The sequence below is a fragment of the Mesoplodon mirus genome (genome assembly GCF_964341445.2).
Source record: "Mesoplodon mirus genome assembly, chromosome: 16".
NCBI classification, from domain to species: Eukaryota; Metazoa; Chordata; class Mammalia; order Artiodactyla; family Ziphiidae; genus Mesoplodon; species Mesoplodon mirus.
The window spans coordinates 63862570-63883925 of NC_138992.1; the positions used below are offsets into that span (position 1 = coordinate 63862570).

Below are 21356 nucleotides of genomic sequence, written 5' to 3' on the forward strand. Positions count from 1 at the left end.
ACTGTGTAAACTCTTCTGTTATGAAAAAAAAGGAAGCCGAGTCTACTAAGTTCCCGAAAGCAAGTTGACTCTGAGTACTAAATTGATTTACACTTTTCTTTACTTGCATTTAATTACAATGATAACATGCAGTGTAAACAAGGGTATAATTTATTCAGGACAAATAGCTGACGCGTTGTTTTGTGTCGTTTCCTAGCAAGTTGTTGGGATGTATCTGTTGTGCTTTAAACTTTTCTTGGTGTTCTTGAAATAACCCGTTTGCATATATATATTGATGACTGTGCATCTGTTTCCTCCGTGAGACTTTTCCACGATGGAACGTCTTCCCAGGCCTCGTAGAGAGACGTTTTAGTCCACACCTCTGGACTAGATAAAAGGGCAGCCGTTGAAATCTCCGAGTGCTTGATAGGGCGCCGCTCTCTCTGCCTTACCTCGTCAAGCACCTTCCACCAGACAGGGGCCAGTCTTTCTGGTTACTTTAAGTGTGAAGGCGACAAGAGGTGGGACAGTACAAGAGCCAGGGGGGTGTCACGTGGGAGCAGCCGCAGTGGTCAGGACGCGTTTTTATTCCCTCTTCAAATGCATCTTTGATTTCTTTCCCGAAGCCTGAACAACAGGCCCCGGGTCATCCCAGCTCGGGGAATCTCTGCAGGCGTCACTAATTATGCCGCGGTATAGAGCAGTTTTGCAACCTAGAGAAAAAGTGCTTGTCAGGGACTGGCATGAAACCCCTAAACTCATTTTATCGGCAGCATGAAAGGGGCTGAGCCACAGGTTCTGGAGGGGAAAAGTTAATGTTCCGGCTCCGGCTTCCAGCAGCTTCTCCTGTGCAGTGGTGGTGGGGATGTACTCTAACTTTTTTATAGCTGGTTCTGATCCCACTGGAGATTTCTGAAACCGTTACAATAGAAATGTTTCTGTGTCACTCTGCCCTTGAAATAGCACTGCCGTTGAATTCACACTTGTGTTTGTTGCAGAGAAAGCAGCAGCCGCCAACATAGATGAAGTGCAGAAGTCAGACGTGTCATCTACCGGGCAGGGTGTCATCGACAAGGACGCACTAGGGCCTATGATGCTTGAGGTAATGCACCCTCATTTTGGTTCTGTATTTTACAATGTTGTTTATCCGTTGTTCCATTTAAGTTTCAAGTGAATGTAATTTAAGGAGAATCCACACTTAATTTTCACGCTGAAAGTTGAAGCACTGCTGACCTCTTGAGCTTACTATTAATAATATGTATCTAGATTGTACTCCGGACTCCAGCTTAATATACGTTTCAAATTGATAATACAGAATTAAATTAAGTGGATTGGAATGCAAATTTGACCAACTTTAACTGTCAGTTGAGCATTCATTTTGGAACACTGTGTTCACAAGTCCTGTTAAATTCTGTGATATTGTTGTGGTTTGAAACGTCCCCAGAATTCTCAGATTTTCATATATGCGTGTACATATGCCTGTATATACAGGTTAAAATTTGAGGACCAAAAGGAGGTTCACTCGGGACTTCCCCGGCAGTCCACTGGTTAAGACTCTGCGCTTCCACCGCAGGGGGCACAGGTTCCATCCCTGGTCAGGGAACTAAGGTCCCGTGTGCCCCATGGCACGGCCAAAAATTTTTTTAAAAAGGAGGTTTACGCTTTTTATTTATGTTACTTCAACTAGTTTATTGATTTCATAAAGACGCAAATTGAAGGAATAGGCAGAACTCGTAAGTGTAATGGTTTGTCGTAACCGCCTTTTCTTTATCAACTTTAGGAAGTTTTATGACCGGACTACTATCTAGAATTTGTAAAGTCCCGCTTCCTTACTTTATTAACCGGTACAGTATTAAACACCAAGTCCTTTGCTGTACCTATTCCAGAATTAAAATTTAAGATGTAGGCTATGGTAAGAGGAGGGAAAAACTGTCAGTGAATATATAACAAGAAGCAGAGGCACTCTGAGCCATGAATTATGTCAGTTCTCAGGATGATTTACTCTGCTGATGATACGATGAGATTGGAAATTACCGCATGGCCAGAAGCTCTGCAGCATTGCCACTGTAGAATCACTTAACTTGCAGCAGCTGCACGTATATAAGAAATTAGGATTTTTAAAGCAGAGAGGACCAATAATTGCCCCTTCTTTTGTGGTTGGTGCGTAAGATGATTTTTATTTTTAGAAAATCTAATTCTGTGAAAATCTACCATATAATCGGAGGGTGGGGGGACACAGAAGAAATGTAAAGCTTGTCTGACCCGGTCTTTACATTTAGAAATGACAGAATTCATTCCTTGGGTCTGACCTTGCTGGCCAAAAGACTTTAAATGACCCCACATTGGCCCTTGCATATATCTCTTTTATCACTGGCTTGAAAACATTTAACCACAATTTTTAGAGGAAAAAGCAAAAACACTTAACCTGATTTTCCAGAATTCACAAGGCAGTGGAAGGCCAGAGAGTGCCACTTCCCACTTGGTTCTTAGAAGCAGATGAGAAAACTCTTAACTAGGTGGACTGTTTATTTAGAATTAGATGAAAGAACTAGAAACAAAATTCATTTGGAAATGATGGTAATCTAAATTTTTACAATTAGGAAATGCCCATATATCTGTGCTTATTCCTTATATGGGGGAAAATTAAAGTAGGGTGGAAACTCTCGGGGAGATTTTTGAGGCTTCTAAAAAGAAATGCTTTCAGTAACCACAAGGCAATGACTCAAGCCTTTTGAGAGTAAGTTCGCTAATTGCAGAAATCAGATTGCTAGATATCAGTGGACCTTATCTCATAAGATCAAATAAATCCACATTTTCACTGTTTCAAAATAGCCTTCTGAGAATTCAGTGCATTGAGCGAGCACCTGTTCAGCAGCACTTCAGTGCTAAATGTGTGAGAGGTAACGCCTTGAATCTAGAGACTTAAGGTTTGAATTTGCATCTTTATCCCTGTTTGCATGTAATAATCTAAACGGAGAAAACTTGTTCCCGTTGAGCCGTTCTAGGCATAGATGCACACTCATGCTTACATCATAGCATAGTGGTTGCTAGGCAGCAAAACCAAATGTCAGCTTTTTTCATCAGAGCATATCATAGTGAGCTTTAAAAAAACAAACAGTTTTATAAGATGAAAGAATTTCATCTTTCAGTTCTATTATGCCACAGTCAGTCTTCTTAGCATGGTACAAAGCAGCAGGAAACTACATGCACTTCCAAAAGTGAACAATAGGTAATATAATTATGACAATCCCTGTTGAATGTGTATTTAAGCAGTGCGTTTAAAAGGACATTTGGTATATAACTAACCAACTGACTTCCTGTCCTACACACACACACACACACACACACACACACTCACACTCACACTCACACAGGGTTTCCAACAGTTGATACCAACCTATCGTGGAAGGCTGTTTACACATAGTCTTGCTTTGCCCTGCATATTGTTTACACCATTGGGAAAACCTGACTGAACATTTAAGAAAAACTTAAAACCAAATGGTGGTTTTTTTTTAATATATATTTTTAAGAGCTTTTCATTGGTGCCTTATGGTCAGTTCTAATTTGAGAGAGCGCTTAGTTTTGTCATGAAAATAGAATTAAAGATGGAATATGTTCAAAGAAAGCTCACAAAATAGGAGCCTGCTAAATAATAACTTAAGGAAAAAACAAACTGGAGAAAAAGTAAACACTTTATGCCCCATTCATACACTTTGTTATACTGGTGTGTCCATGCAACATTCGTGTTAAAATAGTAGTAACTACACAGCATGAAGAAACTGGCATGAACTGGGTGGCCCACGTGGTCCTGGTCCAAGGACTGCCTGATCAGTATCAAGGCTCTTCTAGTCCTGTCACTCCCCTGATCCATGAAACAGCTCTGACAAGTGAGGATCCGAAAGAAAAAGGAGGAGGAACCAAGAGAAACTCACTGAGTTCCCGGCCTTTGCATCACCCAGGCGACCATGATAGGAAGATGGGCTGGGTAAATACTGGAGAACACTGTGCTGCTTGGTATTTGAAAGCATGGGCTTTGGAGTCACATCCACCTGGATTTGCATCCCAGCTGACTCATTGCAAGAGCTTGGGCAAATCCCTTAACCTCTTTGAGTCTCAGTTTTTTTTCCTCCTCTGTGAATTGGAAAAGGGAAAGCATTCCTTCCAGAATTGTAAATATTAAAGCGACACTATGTGTTTAAGGCTCAGTAAACGTGTCTATGTCTATTATTATCCTCTTTATTTCCTGAAATGATCCTAGGTCCTTCATCTCCTTCCCTAATCTGTTTTGGAATGACAGCAAAGTGAGCTATGCACTCATCCCAGGAAAAATGCTACTGCTCTCTGGGTGATTTAGGAGCCTGCATCTTGACAACTTGGAGAACAAGTAATAGAGCCAGGCGTGATCAGTTACCTTTCCAGTCCTCACTGTTACAGACCTAAACCTCAAGGCCCTGTGTAGTCTCAGGGCAGTGCCGGCTGTATCTCAGCCTGTGGTCCCCAAGAAGACTAGTTTGTCACATCAGAGTCACACCTCCCAGACCCTTTCCCCATTTACACCAAACAGTAAAGGATTGGCGTTCCTTAAAAGGTCTGAGATCACCTTCGATTCTTTTCGCTTAAGCCTTGGAAGCTTTAAAGGTAGTAAAATTTTCTCATTTTTTTCCTTGGCATTTATCCTTAAACTGAGGGAAAATTATCAGTGACCTCTCCTTCCCATTGTATTCCATGAGGAACTGTACCCCCAAAATGACTCTGTATTGGATCACTGGCATAAAAGTTGTTCTCGGCCCTGCGGAGTACATCAGTCTCATTTGGAAAATGCAGATAAATGCTCGCATGCTTCTACGCGGCAGTAGTTATCTCCTGATGAATTAGCAGAGTGAGTGTCATTTCGTTTGTGACAAGAAACCCTGATGTAGGCTCTCTCCCACTTACTAAGATGGACTCATTTCAGCAAGAGAAAATGTGTTCCTGGTTTCTGAATGCTCGGAGTGGCGCGAGAGAGCGCACCCTTCTCCCCACACGTGAAGTTTGGCTCCCTCAAAGGGGCCACTCCCTTCTTAGCAGTCGGATGTGAGTTTATGCCGCCTCCTTTCTAACACAATTTGTGCCTCTTCCCTTAGGCCCTTGATGGGTTCTTCTTTGTAGTGAACCTGGAAGGCAACGTTGTGTTTGTTTCAGAGAATGTGACACAGTACCTAAGGTATAACCAGGAAGAGCTGATGAACAAAAGCGTATATAGCATCCTGCATGTTGGGGACCACACTGAATTCGTCAAAAACCTGCTGCCAAAGTCCATAGGTAAATGAGTGTCTTCTGGGTCTCTCCTCAGCCGCTGCCCACACGCACAGTGTCTTGGCTAGAGGGCAGAACGCAGCACTATATTCTGTCCGCTGGGGATAAGAGTAACTGGGTAATTTTTTAGAGATGCTTGTGTTAACTGTGGAAGCTTCGAGGTCAGGCAGAAGAGGACATCTGTAGATACTGGTCTTGAATGAATGATCGTTTTGACCCTGTATTTCAAGAAAGTAAAAATAATGCGGATGGAGAGTAGGCACACGGCCGCTGTTTCGTTGGGATGTATCTGGTTGTTTTTTAAGAAGCCGCCGATGGCCTCCCGCCCAATCCAGTGCCCGTCGGCTCTGCTTTTTCCGTGACAACCTAAGACGCAGAAGGTCACGCGGAGCTTGAGATTCAGTTTATTTTGAGTCCTGCTGGTGAAGGGTATGATGTGGGTGTATACGACAGGCTAAAAATAAAGCGCTGAGGAACAAGTGGCGTGTGGAGGTTCGAATGCTCCCAGCCTGGGAGCCCGAAATGGGCTCTGGGGCTTCACAGACTCCTCAGTGGCTCTGCGGGGGGCACGGCCCCCCCCACCTCGCCCCTCCACGCCCGCTCCCTGCTTCCCCTTCCTGTCTTCCTCATCTCGACCTGGAGATGCTATCCGGGAGTGTCCGTGGTTCCGAAGGGCCATACTTTAAAGCGGGTGATGCACAGCGTGGGCCCACCTCAGTGGCTGCTCTGGAGCATTGCTGTTCCCACTTACTAGGTGGCTCTTTTTTTATATTCTCACTTAAGCTGATGATGCTGAGAACGTCTTCATGGGTAAAAAGAAGTGCATATTTTAGTAGAGAATAAGGTCAAGTTCTGAGTTAGCAAGTATTTCTGTTCCTTTTCTTAAAACTGTTTATGCTAGCTGGTCTCATTGTTACCACAGTAAATAGGAAAAGGTCCTTTCATATTCCATTGTGGCTAGCTTTTCTCTAATAGGATAGCCCTTTGTTCAAAGCGACTGCAACAGTAATACAAGGTATACGACTGTGAACTACTACTCTATTCCTGTGAGGTTCTTCTATTACATTCTCTAGTAAATGAACAAGAAAATGGGATGTCTTATTTCAAGTAACTAGTATTTTCAAATCTCTTCAGTAATTTTATGATTTCCTCAGCAGACCTATACTTATTAGTTCACTATTATTAATTCATTTGTCTAAAGAGCTCTTTGCCTTACTTTATATTGTACTTTTTTATACTTTCAAATTACGTATTAACCTGAGTTAATAAGAACTTTTTTCTTTGATTACTCTATGTAGTCTTCATTATGTAAGTAAGCTTTTAAGAATGCTGATGGTAAAATAAACTTCTCAAATGTCTGTATAAAGCTAGCTATGGTTCCTCCTTGTAAAACAGTCTCCTGTAGTTCACTTGATATTTCCTTTTTCTCTCTAGGGTTTGTTTCCTTCTTTCTTCCTCTACAGCCCAGTGCTTGTGGGGTTAGCATTGTGTTCACCTAGGTGTCCTTTTAAGCGTTTTCTAACTAGTGACTTTTTGAGAGTGCATTTGCTTGTCTTACGGCTGGCCCTTTTTTCTGAGTCCCCTCTTTCATCGTCCTGCTGGTCCTAATATCTTTTAGATAAAACACAAGCGACAGTAAAGAAAAGGGCACCGAAGTGAGAGGTAGGGTCGGTTCTGACTCCAGCTCTTTAGAAGCTGAATATTTCTTTGCACATCAGTTTTCTCGTCTGTAGATGAGGAGGCTGATCTGGTGATCTGTAAACACCCTTAAATTCTCAAAATTAGTCATTATTTTATTTCTCTCTTTGATTTCTCTAATGCATTTTCCCCCCAAAAAAGAGGGCTTTCTTCTCTTTCATCTTTTTCTTGAATTAATATATATGTTTCTAAGTATTGATACTAAAATAGAAGACATGTGAAGTAGTATTTCATTGAAAAGAAATGACATTAGCAGTGTATCCTCAAGATCATCCCAGTCTTATGAAGAAATATGCATGAAGCAAAAAAAAAAAAACCTACAGCCAAGTTACAGAATATACAGTAAAATTTCAGTTAAGTTTTAGGAAAGAAAGGTCAGTAAGAAGAGGCAGTGTGGGATGCCTAGAGCAGTTGGTTAAGTATCTAAAGGATCTCAGCCTTAGAGCAAGAGTACATGTGGATGGGAGACATAGAGGCAGCCTGACCTCTTAGACAAGGTAGCAGGTGCAAGGATATCCACGTGGGACTGGGTATGGAAGGTGATGGCGGGGAGGCTTGTGCTGGGCAGCGTGAAAGATCTGGTTAGATGGGTAAGAGGGGGCTGGGCAGTAATCAGGGCCTGCACTTGAAGGGAAAGAGTCATGTGAAGAGTAAGAAGTGTGTAAAAGACATTTGGAATTCCCAAGAATTAACCCAATAATTTTTCCCCTTTAGATTTTGAAATTACTTAGAAAAGTATAAAAGTAAAAGCAAGATATATAAAAGTAAGATAACTATATGTTTCCTACATCGTTCTGATAATTAGGCAGAAGCCAGTCTGACGCTAGTTTCTTTACACTGTCGGGTTGCTTTTGCCTTTTGCTCAGTGAACGGGGGAGCTTGGTCTGGCGAACCTCCCAGGCGGAACAGCCATACTTTCAATTGTCGGATGCTGGTAAAACCTTTACCTGATTCAGAAGAGGAAGGTCATGAAAACCAGGAAGCACATCAGAAATATGAAACTATGCAGTGCTTTGCTGTCTCTCAACCAAAGTCCATCAAAGAAGAAGGAGAAGGTAGGGGCCACATCTCTGGGATATGTTACATCATGTATTCCTGTGCTACTTCTTTCACACTTAATAATCTGAAATTAGAGGCCACACAAAGGAAAATGTAGAGGCAGTTTCTTTGTTCTTTTCACCTACTTAATAATTGAATTTATCACAAAAATTGTTAAGTCTTTAAAACAGCACGATCCAGTAGAATTTGCTGTGATGATGGCAGTGTTACATGTCTTCAGTGTCCAACACAGCCGCCACTAGTTACATGTGGCTACTGAGCATTTGAAATATCAGTAATGCAGTTGGGGGACCAAACTGTTTTATTAAGTTTTCATTTAAATAGCCCCGTGTGGCCAGTAGCTACCCTGCTGGCGCACGTCCACTAGCGTTGAACCTCTCAGGGATCCTAGGCTCCTCTGAATGTCTACAGCAAGCTCCGAGCCACGCCCTAGAAAAACACACATGGTACAAATAACATCTTTTGTATACTTCCAAGGGATTAATGGATTTCATATGGTTTGTCTGTGGATGCTGCGTCCAGGGTAGGAGAGGATGGAGACGGGAGTGGGGAGAAGGGCTCCAAACTGTAAGCACACAGGCTCTCCCCTTTAAAGAGACGCTGGTGTAGTGTCCACCCACTACGCCCTCCGAGCAAGCCACTCCACACCGCTGAGTGTCACTGTCTGTGACACGGGACAGTGCTGAAGAGCGCCTTCTGCGTGTGTAGCAGACGGGGAAGAGCTGAGGCCCGTCAGTCCGTGGAAACATGGTGGGCTTTGTCATCAGGCAGGCCTGCCCCTAAATCAGCTCTGGCTTTGGGCAACCTTCTCGACTCTGAACATCCGTGTACTCTCTTAACCAGTGAAGTCAGCCATTCCAGTATCACAGCGTAATAAGGATTAAATGAACGTGCCTGAGCCATGATTGGCATTCAATACTAGATATTTAATCCTCTTTAAAAAAAAAATGTAAGTAATTTTTAATTTAAATTTTATTGGAAAGGAAGTTAATAGAGCTGTCACAGATGATACATAGTTTTCAAAATTAAATTTTTACATAGATATGGAATGTCAAGCAATTTTATTCTCCTGTATGCCACAGAGTAAGTGTTGCTAATACATCCATCTGTGATAATATTCTAAAGGCATATTCTACAGCTGAGCTGACTCATGATTTTGTGCTATATATTTATTTAAACATTTTTGTACATTTAATATCTGATTCCGCATGTTTCCACAGTGTAGCCTAAGAGTAGGGTTTCTGAGGCATGGTGCACTCACGTTCAAATCCTGGCTTCCCCAAAGTTTTGTGTGATGTTGGGCAAGTTACTGAAACTCCGTGCTTTGGTTTCTCCTCTGTTAAATGGAGATAATGCTAGTATCTGCCTCATAGAGTTGTTAAGAGGATTAAATGAATCAGTAGCCTATAAAGCAGCTAGAAAGGTGTCTGTCTCATAGTAAGTGCTCAAAAATTTAGCTTTTATTAATGTTGAGGACAAGGATTACATTTATTTTTGTGATACTCACTATTACTGGATATATTTAAAGAACTTCTTTCCCGAATTTAAAGGTGAACAATCATAAATCAGCAACATAAGATGTGAAGAGACTTTTTAAATCAACCTTTTCCCCAGCATGTTTGAAGTTGAAAGGGCTTACAGTGTGCTCTGCATGTTACAAGATAAAACACATCCTCCCTGTTCTCCAGAAGTGAACACAGATACATAAAACAGTTGAAGTGGGGTAAGGAATAAATGCTTAGAGCTGTGTGAGAACCTAGCCATGGCCGAGACTCTAAACTTGGCACACACTGCATTTTCTAGGATTTGTTCTCCGAATCTGAGTCTAGACTCTGTTTATATACTTCATTTTAAATTGCATATTGCCATTGTAGGAGCACTGACGTAGTTGGGTAGAAGGTATATCTAGTTTTCCTGTATCTTGGTGAACCTAAAACTCAAGGAGCAGACAGACCCTTGACAGAGTATCTATCAGCTTTTAGTTTTCATCATTTGTGTGCTTTCTTTATGAATTCAGCTGGCTGTTACTATCAGCCAGTTCATAAGAAAGGATTCCATTCTTTTCCACCACTGGGGAGATGGTTTCAGATGGTTGACTCTAGTATGGTGGATGTGCTTTTATCACGTGTGTCATGTGGCCTCAGCGGTTTATCCTCAGCTCCCCGAGCTCATCCGCCCCCAGCTGCTTCCCACTTCAGGGAGGAGCGGAGGTACATAGTGTTTCGTCGCTCTCTCCCTTATTGATCTACAAGGTTGTGCTGTCAGAAATGCATTTGATCTTGTTTGAAACACTAAAAAAGCCTGATATGATAACCATCAATGTATGTGATTGAAGATTTGCAGTCCTGCTTGATTTGTGTGGCTAGAAGAGTCCCCATGAAGGAGAGACCAGTTCTTCCCTCATCAGAAAGTTTCACTACTCGCCAAGATCTCCAAGGTAAATTTTCTTGCCAAAGAAATCCTTCTAGAATACCTGCATGTTTGTAAATGCAAGGAATGGGTCTAGAAAACTATGAAGAAGCCGGCAATAGTGGCTGCTGCTGGGGCAGAAGCCTGGAGGAGCTGGACCCGGGGGCGGGGGGGACACTTCTTTTCACTGTCTACCCTTTCGGTCCATGCACGTGTGCTCCCTATTCCAAATAAATAAATTTTTACCTTTTTAAGATGTACTTATTTCTATAAAGAATAGATCAGTGCGTAGGTATAATGCTTGCCGTTATTTACTAGGCAAGATCACGTCCCTGGACACGAGCACCATGCGGGCAGCCATGAAGCCGGGCTGGGAGGACCTGGTGAGGAGGTGCATCCAGAAGTTCCACGCGCAGCACGAAGGGGAGTCTGTGTCTTACGCCAAGAGGCATCACCACGAAGGTAACCATCGCTAAACGGTACTTTTCTTGAAGTTCATCCTGCTAAATTACTGCTTTTTATGAGAGCTTTCTCGGAAACAGTGATTCCTGAATCCACCTCCGGGGACCTGGATCCGGTGACTCTTTGGGTTCATATGTGCTCGCATCGTCTTGCCCAGAATTGTCGCCGTCTGAAGGGAAATTGAATAGGAGAACCTGTAAGGCTAAGAGTGTGATGAAGGAAATCGAATTGGGCATGATAATCTCACAAAGACAGATGAAAGGAAAGGGAAAGAGATCATTGTCTTTGATGCTACGGCTTCTAGATGTGTAAAACAACGTACTGAGGTCCCCTCTAATAGCAAAAGAAATACCATCTGAATCATAAGGACACTGTGGAAATAATAATGAAAGGAAATTTGCAAGAGCAGGTGAATTCCTGTTAGAGGCACCAGTGGGATCCCAAGGCCTCCTTCCAGATGACGACCACTGAAGACTGCCCAGATGTTTCCAGAAAGAGATGAAGTGACTTGCCTGAGGTCGCACAGTTAGTTAATAGGACACCTGGAACTAAGCCCAAGACTCAGCCCTCCTTGAGCACCTGCCCTTTGCCTGGCATTGTCCCTCTTTCCGTGAGCCCCTTGATCGCCACAGCCCACCTAGGAAGTGGGCGTTTGACTCTTGTGCTGTCAGTGGGGAGCTGACACAGGTGACATGGCCTCGGAAGCCTTCGATTAGAAAGTGTCAGCTCCTGGGGCTTCACTGGTGGCACAGTGGTTAAGACTCTGAGCTCCCAATGCAGGGGGCCCGGGTTTGATCCCTGGTCACGGAACTAGATCCCACATGCACGCCGCAACTAAGTTTGCATGCCACAACTAAGGAGCCCATGTACTGCAACTCAGGAGCCCATGAGCCGCCACTAAGCAGCCCACCTGCCGCAACTAAGACCCAGTGCAACCAAATAAATAAATTTTTTTTTTTTTTTTTTTTTTAAGTGTCAGCTCCAGAGCTGGAGCTGAGGCCCGTCCTGGCCATCACTTCACCACCGCGCTGCTCCCATGGTTCTTTCTGCAGCATCACTTTTTCTCAAGTGCATTCTGGGTTTTTGTTAAATCGGTGAGAACAAAGAAAAAATTCCTTTCTTTAGCAGGACTCCATGGGGGAGGGGAGACACTTTTTCCTTCTGGTCTTCTGACTCTCCTCTCGTGGACCCTGCATGTCCTGGCAGGGGCACTTGGTTATGGGCGTGGATTCTATGGGGGCCACACTGCCTGTGAGGGACAGGGGCCCTGTGCCTTATAACTCAGTTTGGCAAATCGTCTGCATTTTTGCAGAAAAAATTTGTAACTCATTATTGAAAATCAAGTTTTAGTTGGTCATCTTCCGTTTAACGTGCATCCATGACCTTGGCATTTACCAAGAGTGTTTGTATGTTTAAACTTTATGCTTTTAAGACTGATTATGAAAAGGTACAAGTCATGGTAAATGACCTCTCTTTCCATTCCCTTATTTTTCCCTCATCTTATTCATCCTGTTTATCTTCTTCATCCTTATTTCGTAGAAATAAATAAGCACATAATCCAACAATTTGTGTCCTCCAGCATTTTTCTGTAAGTGGGAAAGAGTAAGAGGAAATAAAGATGCTACATTTGACACAATTCAATAATTAACCTGCCATTTCACTAGATCTGGTTTAAAATAAAAAGAATAGTAACAAAGAATAAGAAATCTCCATCAGCAGCCGTGTTCAGTGTCCTTGGGCCCTGAGTAGCAATGCCCCACATTTAATCCTGTGGCTTCGTGATTCCTTACAAAAGGGTTTACGCAGATGTACTAGGCACTATGTTAGGACCCAATGAAAGGAAGCTCCGCAGTGTATAAAATACATTTCATCCAAATGTGTGAAGTAAGTCAGATTGAAGGTAATCATCTGCATTGAATAAAAATCTGCTGGAAGGCTTTGTTTACATGGAGGAGCTTCCTGAATGAGTTCAGGGGCTTGCTGACACAAATCTACTCAACAGAGGTGTTTGATATAGACCAAATGGAAATGGAAAATCTTGAAGGATCACAGCCAAGGTCGGATAAAATTCTGAAATTATAAGCCATTGGAAATATTGGTCCTATTATAAAAATGGTATTTATGCCACCTTTTAGTGGCATACTTGGTGTACAAAGCAAGATACATGTATGTACAGTAACTCATTTCCAGTACTGCCACTTCCGAGTAATCATGCAGCAGTTGGTGGCAGAAAGTAATACCTAAATACTGCATGTCCCTAAGTACCTGGAACTGCAGGGGTGTTCATCAGGGAAATTGCTCAAAGTGAAATTTTACCAAAAAAATCTGAATCCCCATTGTGTGTCAGCACCTACCTCTGTCTGACTGTCTGTCTGTCTGTCTGTCTGTCTCTCTCTCTCTCTCTCTCGTGGTAATTTTGTGAAATGATGAATGTGCTTGGCCACTTTGGGACTAACTACTCAGCCCGCAAAATTTGTGCTGAGGATTATGTGGTAGAAAATGGTAGCCTTCTTAAAATGGTTTAGAAGGTAACTAAACTGTATGGCTCCTTTTTTTCTGAATTGAAGTGTTCTTTTTTAATATGCAGTATTTGACAGTTTTAAAATACAGTTGTTTTAAAGATAAATCTGAAATTTTAAGAGAAATTATTTTAACCTAGTGTTATATTTTCTGCTCTAGTCTTGAAAATGAAAACGCCTCTTTATCCAGACATTAAACCAATTCCATGTCACTAAGATTTGTACTTTTATTATTTCAGTTTTCTGTTTAGCCTTTTTTTCTCTGAAAAGATTCCTGTGATTGTTTATCTTTTACTTCCTGTTATCCTGACCACAGAAATAATACTTCTTACACACCAAGAAACAGAATTGGGGAATAGTAGTGTGAGATAATGGAGTAAACAGTACGTCACCTCAAGATGAATATTTGGAGAATATATTCAATGGCATAAGTTTTACTGTAACATTTACTACTGTATTAGTTTGAAGAGAAATTAAAGGCAAATTGTACCCTGTAGAGGTATCATGTTTATGCATTGCATTGTTTCCTAACATTTTCGACAAATCATTGTAAAGCTTGTTTTGAGCTAATAAATTGTTTATACTCTGTTTTGCCATGATACTGAAGATTTTAAAAAGAACATAGTTTAAGGGTCCAAGCTTCATTTGCGGGGTTGGGGGGAAACAGTATATTGAATTTATCGGTACTTTGAATGAAAGATAAATGTGCTTTTAAAAATGTATAATGTTCTAATGTCATGAAATATTACTTACAACTCTGTTTAACCTGCTGGTAGGAAAATAATACACTTAACGAAGTTTATTACTGTTATTATGTCTTGTCCGGCCCTCACCTTCTGATTTTGTTTCTAAACATGTGTTCTGCTTCCTTGCTTGCCTGCAGTGCTGAGACAGGGATTGGCATTCAGTCAGATCTATCGTTTTTCCTTGTCTGACGGCACTCTCGTGGCTGCACAAACGAAGAGCAAGCTCATCCGTTCTCAGACTACTAACGAACCTCAGCTTGTGATATCTTTACATATGCTGCACAGGTAAGCCTTGTTCTGAGACACCACCTGCCCTTCCCAAGGAAAGGTTCCAAAAGCAGGAAATCATCCCAGAGCTTGTCAGGTGTGCTAGACATTTCTGTTGACCAACCCCAGGCATGTAAAATATAAATTAAGTTAAAATTAAATTGTTATTAACTGTTGGCTAAAAGACAACTCCCGATACTGAAATTCAAAGTAGGGCTACACTTTGAATTTTAGCCTTAATATTAGTGAATTTTATTTCATTTTATTTTGTTTTATTTTATTTTATTTAGGCCGTGCCACGTGGCTTGTGGGATCTTAGTTCCCCAACCAGGGATCGAACCTGGGCCCTCGGCAGTGAGACCGCAGAGTCCTAACCACTGCACTGCCAGGGAATTCCCAATACTAGTGAATCTTAAAACCCAGCTGGAAGGACATAGACTAGCACTAACTTTGCTCTGACATGACTGACTGCCTGTTACATCAGAGAAGAAAATCGATCAGTTCCCAGCGGTGATACATGCAGGGCAGGAATATAGAATGACTTCTGCTCCTGTGTGTTTAAATCTAAAACTTTCAAATATACATCTACTTAGAAGGAATACTTTAGATTGTTATTCTCGGGTTTAAATTAACTTTTTGACATTAGACTTTAAATTGAAGGGTAGTGAACATTTCCCTAAAAAATAAAAGTAAGGAAAATTGAATGTTGATTTTAAAGTGTCATAACCATATAGTTTTAGAGCACAAATTTAAGGAAATGATTGTATTTCAAGTTATGCAAATATTTACCTGTGTGCTACGTAAAACTTTATGAGGTGCTATCAGCAGATATCTAAAGTTGCTCTGGAGTTCTCTTTTATTACATTTCTCAATTATTTATTTTCTTATTACGAACAAAAAAACCAAGCAGCCCTGTTTGCCAACTGTTAATAAATCCGACCTCAAACTGAAACAATTTGAAAGTGATTACAGATGTGCCACATTTCACCCCCCTAACTGAAAGCTGGTGTTTGACAATTTGTGAAACCTGTTTTGTTTGGATTTGTGAACACGCTTGGTAACTCACAAGTGACTGCCAAGCTGTAAATTAAAGCTCATAGGGTTTGGAAAATCATCCAGCTCAGCAAACCTGCTTTGAGACCAGGAGCAGAGTAGGGTTGCCTGCGAGCTGGGGAATAAGATCACAGACTCGGGACGATCTGCAGTTCCTTCCATGTGGCTGAGAGGCTGTTGCTTTGCCTTCCAGGGGGACCCAGGCGGGGGATCTGTTAGACAGGTAATCTAATTCTAAACAGTTTTGGTGACTTCATTGGCTCTAAAACTTGCAGAGTTTCAAAGAGGTAGGAGCAAGTTTTTTTCCCTCTTAAGTTCACTCTTTATCTTGAGCCAAGTAGCACACATCAAGCTCCAGGCTCACAGATGGGTCTGTTGTTAGGAATTGTAATCGGGCAGATAATTGAAGGCGGCTATACTCGTTTGGGTCGTTTCTTTCAGACGGTACAAGCTCTCAGTTTATTCGTGATAACGTACCGTTTAATGAGAAAGGTATGTTATGTAATTGGAAGCCCGCTAATGTCTTGTCTAGCAGCTATACTTTCAGTATGGTAGAGGTCAAATTTAAACACAACTTCCTCTGTAGAACCACAGAGGTCTTAATGAGTGGACTGAAAAGCATCCCTCTTGGTCCAAAGCGCTGCATGTTCAGTCTTGCCCGTAATTGCAGATTGTTTCATCAGAGTATTATCCTTTCCTTCCGTGTCGTTCGTTCTTTTAAAGAAATGAGGCGATCTCATTTTCGAAAATTAGTAACAACTTGCTCGGTATCTTCCCTTTTATCGTATGTTTCTTTCCTCATCCTACAGAGAGCAGAATGTGTGTGTAATGAATCCGGATCTGACTGGACAAGCGATGGGGAAGCCATTGAATCCAATTAGCTCGAGCAGCCCTGCCCATCAGGCCATGTGCAGTGGGAACCCAGGTCAGGACATGACCCTAAGTAGCAATATAAATTTCCCCATGAACGGCCCAAAGGAACAAATGGGCATGCCCATGGGCAGGTTTGGTGGTTCCGGGGGAATGAACCACGTGTCGAGCATGCAGGCGACCACTCCTCAGGGTAGTAACTATGCACTCAAAATGAACAGCCCCTCACAAAGCAGCCCGGGCCTGAATCCAGGACAGCCCAGCTCCATGCTGTCACCGAGGCATCGCATGAGCCCTGGGGTGGCCGGAAGCCCTCGAATCCCCCCCAGTCAGTTTTCCCCCGCAGGAAGCTTGCATTCCCCCGTGGGAGTTTGCAGCAGCACAGGAAATAGCCATAGCTACGCCAACAGTTCCCTCAACGCGCTGCAGGCCCTCAGCGAGGGGCACGGGGTCTCACTGGGGTCGTCGCTGGCTTCACCGGACCTCAAAATGGGCAACTTGCAAAACTCCCCGGTGAATATGAATCCTCCGCCGCTCAGCAAGATGGGAAGCTTAGACTCCAAAGACTGTTTCGGACTTTACGGGGAGCCCTCGGAAGGCCCAGCTGGGCCAGCAGAGAGCAGCTGCCACCCGGGCGAGCAGAAGGATGCCAGCGAGGCCGGCCTGCCCCAGGCCGGGAGCGGCGGCGAGAGGCCTGACGGGCAGGGCAGACTGCACGACGGCAAGGGGCAGACCAAACTCCTGCAGCTGCTAACCACCAAATCCGACCAGATGGAGCCTTCGCCCTTGCCTGGCGCTCTGTCGGACAGCAACAAGGACTCCACAGGCAGCTTGCCTGGCTCTGGGTCGACGCACGGAACCTCGCTCAAGGAGAAGCATAAGATTTTGCACAGACTCCTGCAGGACAGCAGTTCCCCCGTGGACTTGGCGAAGCTGACAGCAGAAGCCACGGGCAAAGAGCTGAACCAGGAGGCCAGCAGCACAGCTCCTGGGTCCGAGGTGACTATTAAGCAGGAGCCAGTGAGCCCCAAGAAGAAAGAGAATGCACTGCTTCGCTACCTGCTCGATAAGGATGATACTAAAGATATCGGTTTACCAGAAATCACCCCCAAACTGGAGCGACTGGACAGTAAGACAGACCCTGCCAGTAACACGAAATTAATCACTATGAAAGCTGAGAAGGAGGGGATGAGCTTTGAGCCCAGTGACCAGGTAAGTTTTGTCACGTGTCCCCCCAGGTGTACCGATCCATGGCCATCGGGGGTTTCTCCACAGGGGCCTTCTGAGGCCTCAGGTGACTGGATAAAAATAAGTCTTCTCCTTTGTCCTTACCTTGAAACAGAGTTCATTCTCACCGAGGCCGCGTGTCCCAAACACTCTGTCTAGCAACGAGTGACGTCGCTATAGAGCTGACTTTTATCTTGTAAAGGGTCGAGTGGTGATATTTCAGGCTTTGCAGGCCACACACTGTCTGCCACAGCTATTTAGTTCCACCCCTGGCTTGCAAACACAGCCCTAGACACTACACAGGAACAAACGAGCGTGCTGGGTTTCAGTCAAACTGATATTTGAATTTTATACAATTTTCACGTGTCACAAGATACTCTTCTTTTGATTTTTTTTTTTCAATTATTGGAAAATGTAAGTCCATTCTTAGTGCATGGGCCATACAAAAACAGGTGGTGGGCAGGATTTAGCCCGCAGGCCAGCTGGGGTTTACTGACCCCTGTTATTAGAAGATACCTAAATTGGAGATAATCACTTCCTCAAAAGTGGGCTTTGTCAGAACAGACTTAATTAAATTATTTTTTACTTACCTTTCCCTTTTTAAGAGCAGAGTCTGACTGGTTTTCAGACTCAGTGAAGATCATTCTACCTCTCTTTATTCTCAATCACGACTTCTGCTTAACGCTAAGGAATTTCTTCGACCATCGGCATAAAAAGTATTTAAGGGGAAATGGAGAGTAGAGAGGAGGTAAAGGTGGCCTTGATGTTGGTAGAGCGGAACCATCAAATATAAGTGCAAAACTGAAATAATAGGTTGCGTTATCTGTTGTTCTTACGTGAAAAATTAATTTCCTGAGAAAATCAAGGATAGCTAAAGTGATATTCAGAGTCATTCTTGATGACACTCTGAGGTAGTGACATCACAGAGGGAAAATGAAGACTGTTTAAAATTTTCCTATTTAAAAAAAAAAATGATTTACTGCTGACAATAACGACTTGGCATAAGGGGTTTTCTGGGGAATCAACGACCGGTGGGGTAAAGGTCCAAGACGTCATCAACCCTGCCATCCCTGAGCGCCGCCTTGAGTTGTGATGGGTTAAGAAGTGAAGAAGCCGCGCAGGCCTCTCTACTTAAAATGGTTCACTGATAGGGCCTTGAAACTTGTTTTACAAGCGGACATTTTAGGTGTCGCTGTCTTCAGGGACTAGGTGTGCATGGGGAGGCGAGAATGGAGCACCTCTGGCCGTCACCTTGGACCTCCCGGGTGGAGGCTGACCCAGCAGCAGCTCTGGGGTGGAGAGCACAGATGGGGGGCGGGGGAGGGGGCGGGGCCGAGGCCAGGCGTGCTGGACAGCCGGCCTCCTCCCAGGTCCTGAGCGCGCAGCTTCCTGTCTGTCTTTCACTTTGATGTCTGGACAGCTGCTACCATTCCCTGTGCCCTTCATGAGGGAAACAGCGTAATTGTGTAAACACCTTTGGTGAGGATGAATCCTTAAACTTAGATGTTAGTGCTGAGTTCTCTACACCAGCTACTCTGTGATGCTGAAAGATCATTGCATGGGGGACCCGGGGGCTCAGCGGAAAGTTAATAACAATATCTTGGATAAAGTGTAGCGTAAAAGCATATTGACAGCTGTAGATGTTTTAATCTTTTGAGGTTTACTAGATTAGAATACGCAGAGCTAGTGGCCGTTCAGAGTGGCAGGCAGAGACACTGTCACTCAGGTCTCTTGACACATGCTAGAGGGCAAGATGGTGACTCATGAGGTCCCCCTTGGGTTAGTGGCTAAGTGGCTGTTCCCCCGCTCCATAAACAGAATTTATTTCTATCCCAGGCCTGAGGCCCTAGGGACTTAGAGGGTCAGGGAAGGGGGGCGCTGTTCGGCATTTCTGTATTTACCTGTACGATTCCACTAACTTCATACGAGAAACTGACACAGAAGAAGTTCTATTTGTTTTTTTAAAGTCCTTGAGTCACTTGCAGGTTTCTAATTGGTATTTAAAAGAACGTTTTTTCTGATCAACATTATCTTACTTTGGGAGCTTAAAGCACAGAGTGTGGTCAGCACAAACCTGTCATTTTGGGTGGACACACACACTCACACTCACCCATACACGCAGTATTTTTTTCTTAATGAAACCCAGTTCCTGGTTTTACCCTCCATCTATTCCCATTTTAAAACTCCACCAAAAAAGTACTGCTTCAGAGCAATTTTAACATCAAAAACACTGCAGCTTGAAAAGAAAGGTTACCACAGGAAGTATGCATTACCTAAATTTAGATCAAAGTTAGAATGGCTTACTTTAAGGAAAAAAAAAAAAAAAACAGGGATTCTTTCACTTCCCGCCCTCCTTCACTTTTCCCAAATACAGGTTGATTGTATCTCCTATTGACTTCTGTACAAATTTATCAGAGGTTTTTCTTTCACTTCAGGGGAACACAACACATTTTTATTCAGTAAGTTACACTGTTAGCGAGCCCGAATTGCACAGTTGACTGTCTTGTTATTTTGACTCAGAAAAGAGCCATTATCCCAGTGTGTGTTTAACCTATCACTACCTTATTAAGGGCAGGAAGTACTTCGATGGTGCCATTATACCTAAAATAGCATTCTTCACTAGGTAGAGTATTTAAACAACATTTGTTTCTACAGTGTTTCATAACCAGCAGGAAACAATGACAGAAAAATTTCCGATATGTTCACTGACTTTTAAGTTATATACTTATTTACACAGTGGAGCATGTGTAAATGATACTAACTAAATGGTACTCTTATGGTCTTTCTTAATGCTACTGGGCCACTTATGATGAGGGTTTAGAAATAGTCTGTAAAGAATTTCTTCTTGTTATTTGGCTCCATTAGAAAAGCAAACCATATTTTAAACTGGTAGTGTCCTGAAAATTTCCCTCCAAATGTGGTAGAATTGTGTTGCCCTTTTTTAAAGCAATTTTATGTTAGGCAAATGTGGTAAAATAACAGTTTTTAAAAATTTTTTTGAAACACTGTTTTGTAATTTATTAGAATACATGTATTAAAATACATATGTTCTTTATATTTCCTTCAGAAAACAAATTGATTTGACACATGAAAAATTCATAAAACCAGAAAAAATTGCAGAAATCAAGTCCAATTTTCATTTTGTAAAACTTTTACAAAAATCTTTCTGACTCATTTTCTGCCTGAAATAGTTTAAACCAACTCTTCAAATTGATGTGGCTAATTTGAGCATTCGAAGAGATGCCTAAGCAAAACTTCGAAGTATCTTGGCAAAGCGTTTTCAAGGAAGGCATTAATCTTTTTGTTTTGTGAAGAAATCATGCCTAAGAAAGGAACTAGATAGGAACTAGAAGAACTTTTGATGAGAATTAAAGCTTACTTAGGGGGCAGAAATGTTTGATCAGAAACTTCATGTGATCAATTGCACCCCTTCCAGGACTTACATGACTACAGAAGAAAATGCCCGTAGTTGTCAAATTTTATTCCTAGGCAACCAAAGGTGTAGAGATATTCTCCTTGAAAAAGAACATTTCAAGTAAAGTTGAGACAGTTAGATTAATTTAAATGCACACTCCAGATATTGACAAGAAATAAACACAAGCAAAGCAATATTATCTCTAGTGGGGAAATTTTCATAATGCGTTTTTCTGATGGTAAGCTGAATGAATTCATATACTATAGTGTCCATAGTTAAGAACACTATAGTTAAGCCCTTTTTTTTTTTTTTTTTTTTTTTTTTGCGGTACGTGGGCCTCTCACTGCTGTGGCCTCT

At 42.5% G+C, this 21356-nt stretch overlaps 1 protein-coding gene across 14 annotated transcripts in view; it reads left to right on the plus strand.

The window, feature by feature from the left end:
• Window positions 1–21356, plus strand: part of NCOA2 (nuclear receptor coactivator 2) — a 275806-nt gene that overhangs the window by 216660 nt on the left and 37790 nt on the right. For 12 of the 14 annotated variants that reach the window (XM_082601471.1, XM_082601461.1, XM_082601460.1 and 9 more), the window contains 7 exons: window positions 978–1081; window positions 5103–5280; window positions 7839–8027; window positions 10367–10468; window positions 10759–10902; window positions 14305–14452; window positions 16297–17569. In XM_082601471.1, the coding sequence (XP_082457597.1) occupies window positions 978–1081; window positions 5103–5280; window positions 7839–8027; window positions 10367–10468; window positions 10759–10902; window positions 14305–14452; window positions 16297–17569 (2138 nt within the window). Of the gene's footprint in view, window positions 1–977; window positions 1082–5102; window positions 5281–7838; window positions 8028–10366; window positions 10469–10758; window positions 10903–14304; window positions 14453–16296; window positions 17570–21356 lie in introns of those variants that run through there. The other 2 variants (XM_082601465.1, XM_082601464.1) reach the window with 2 other exon arrangements.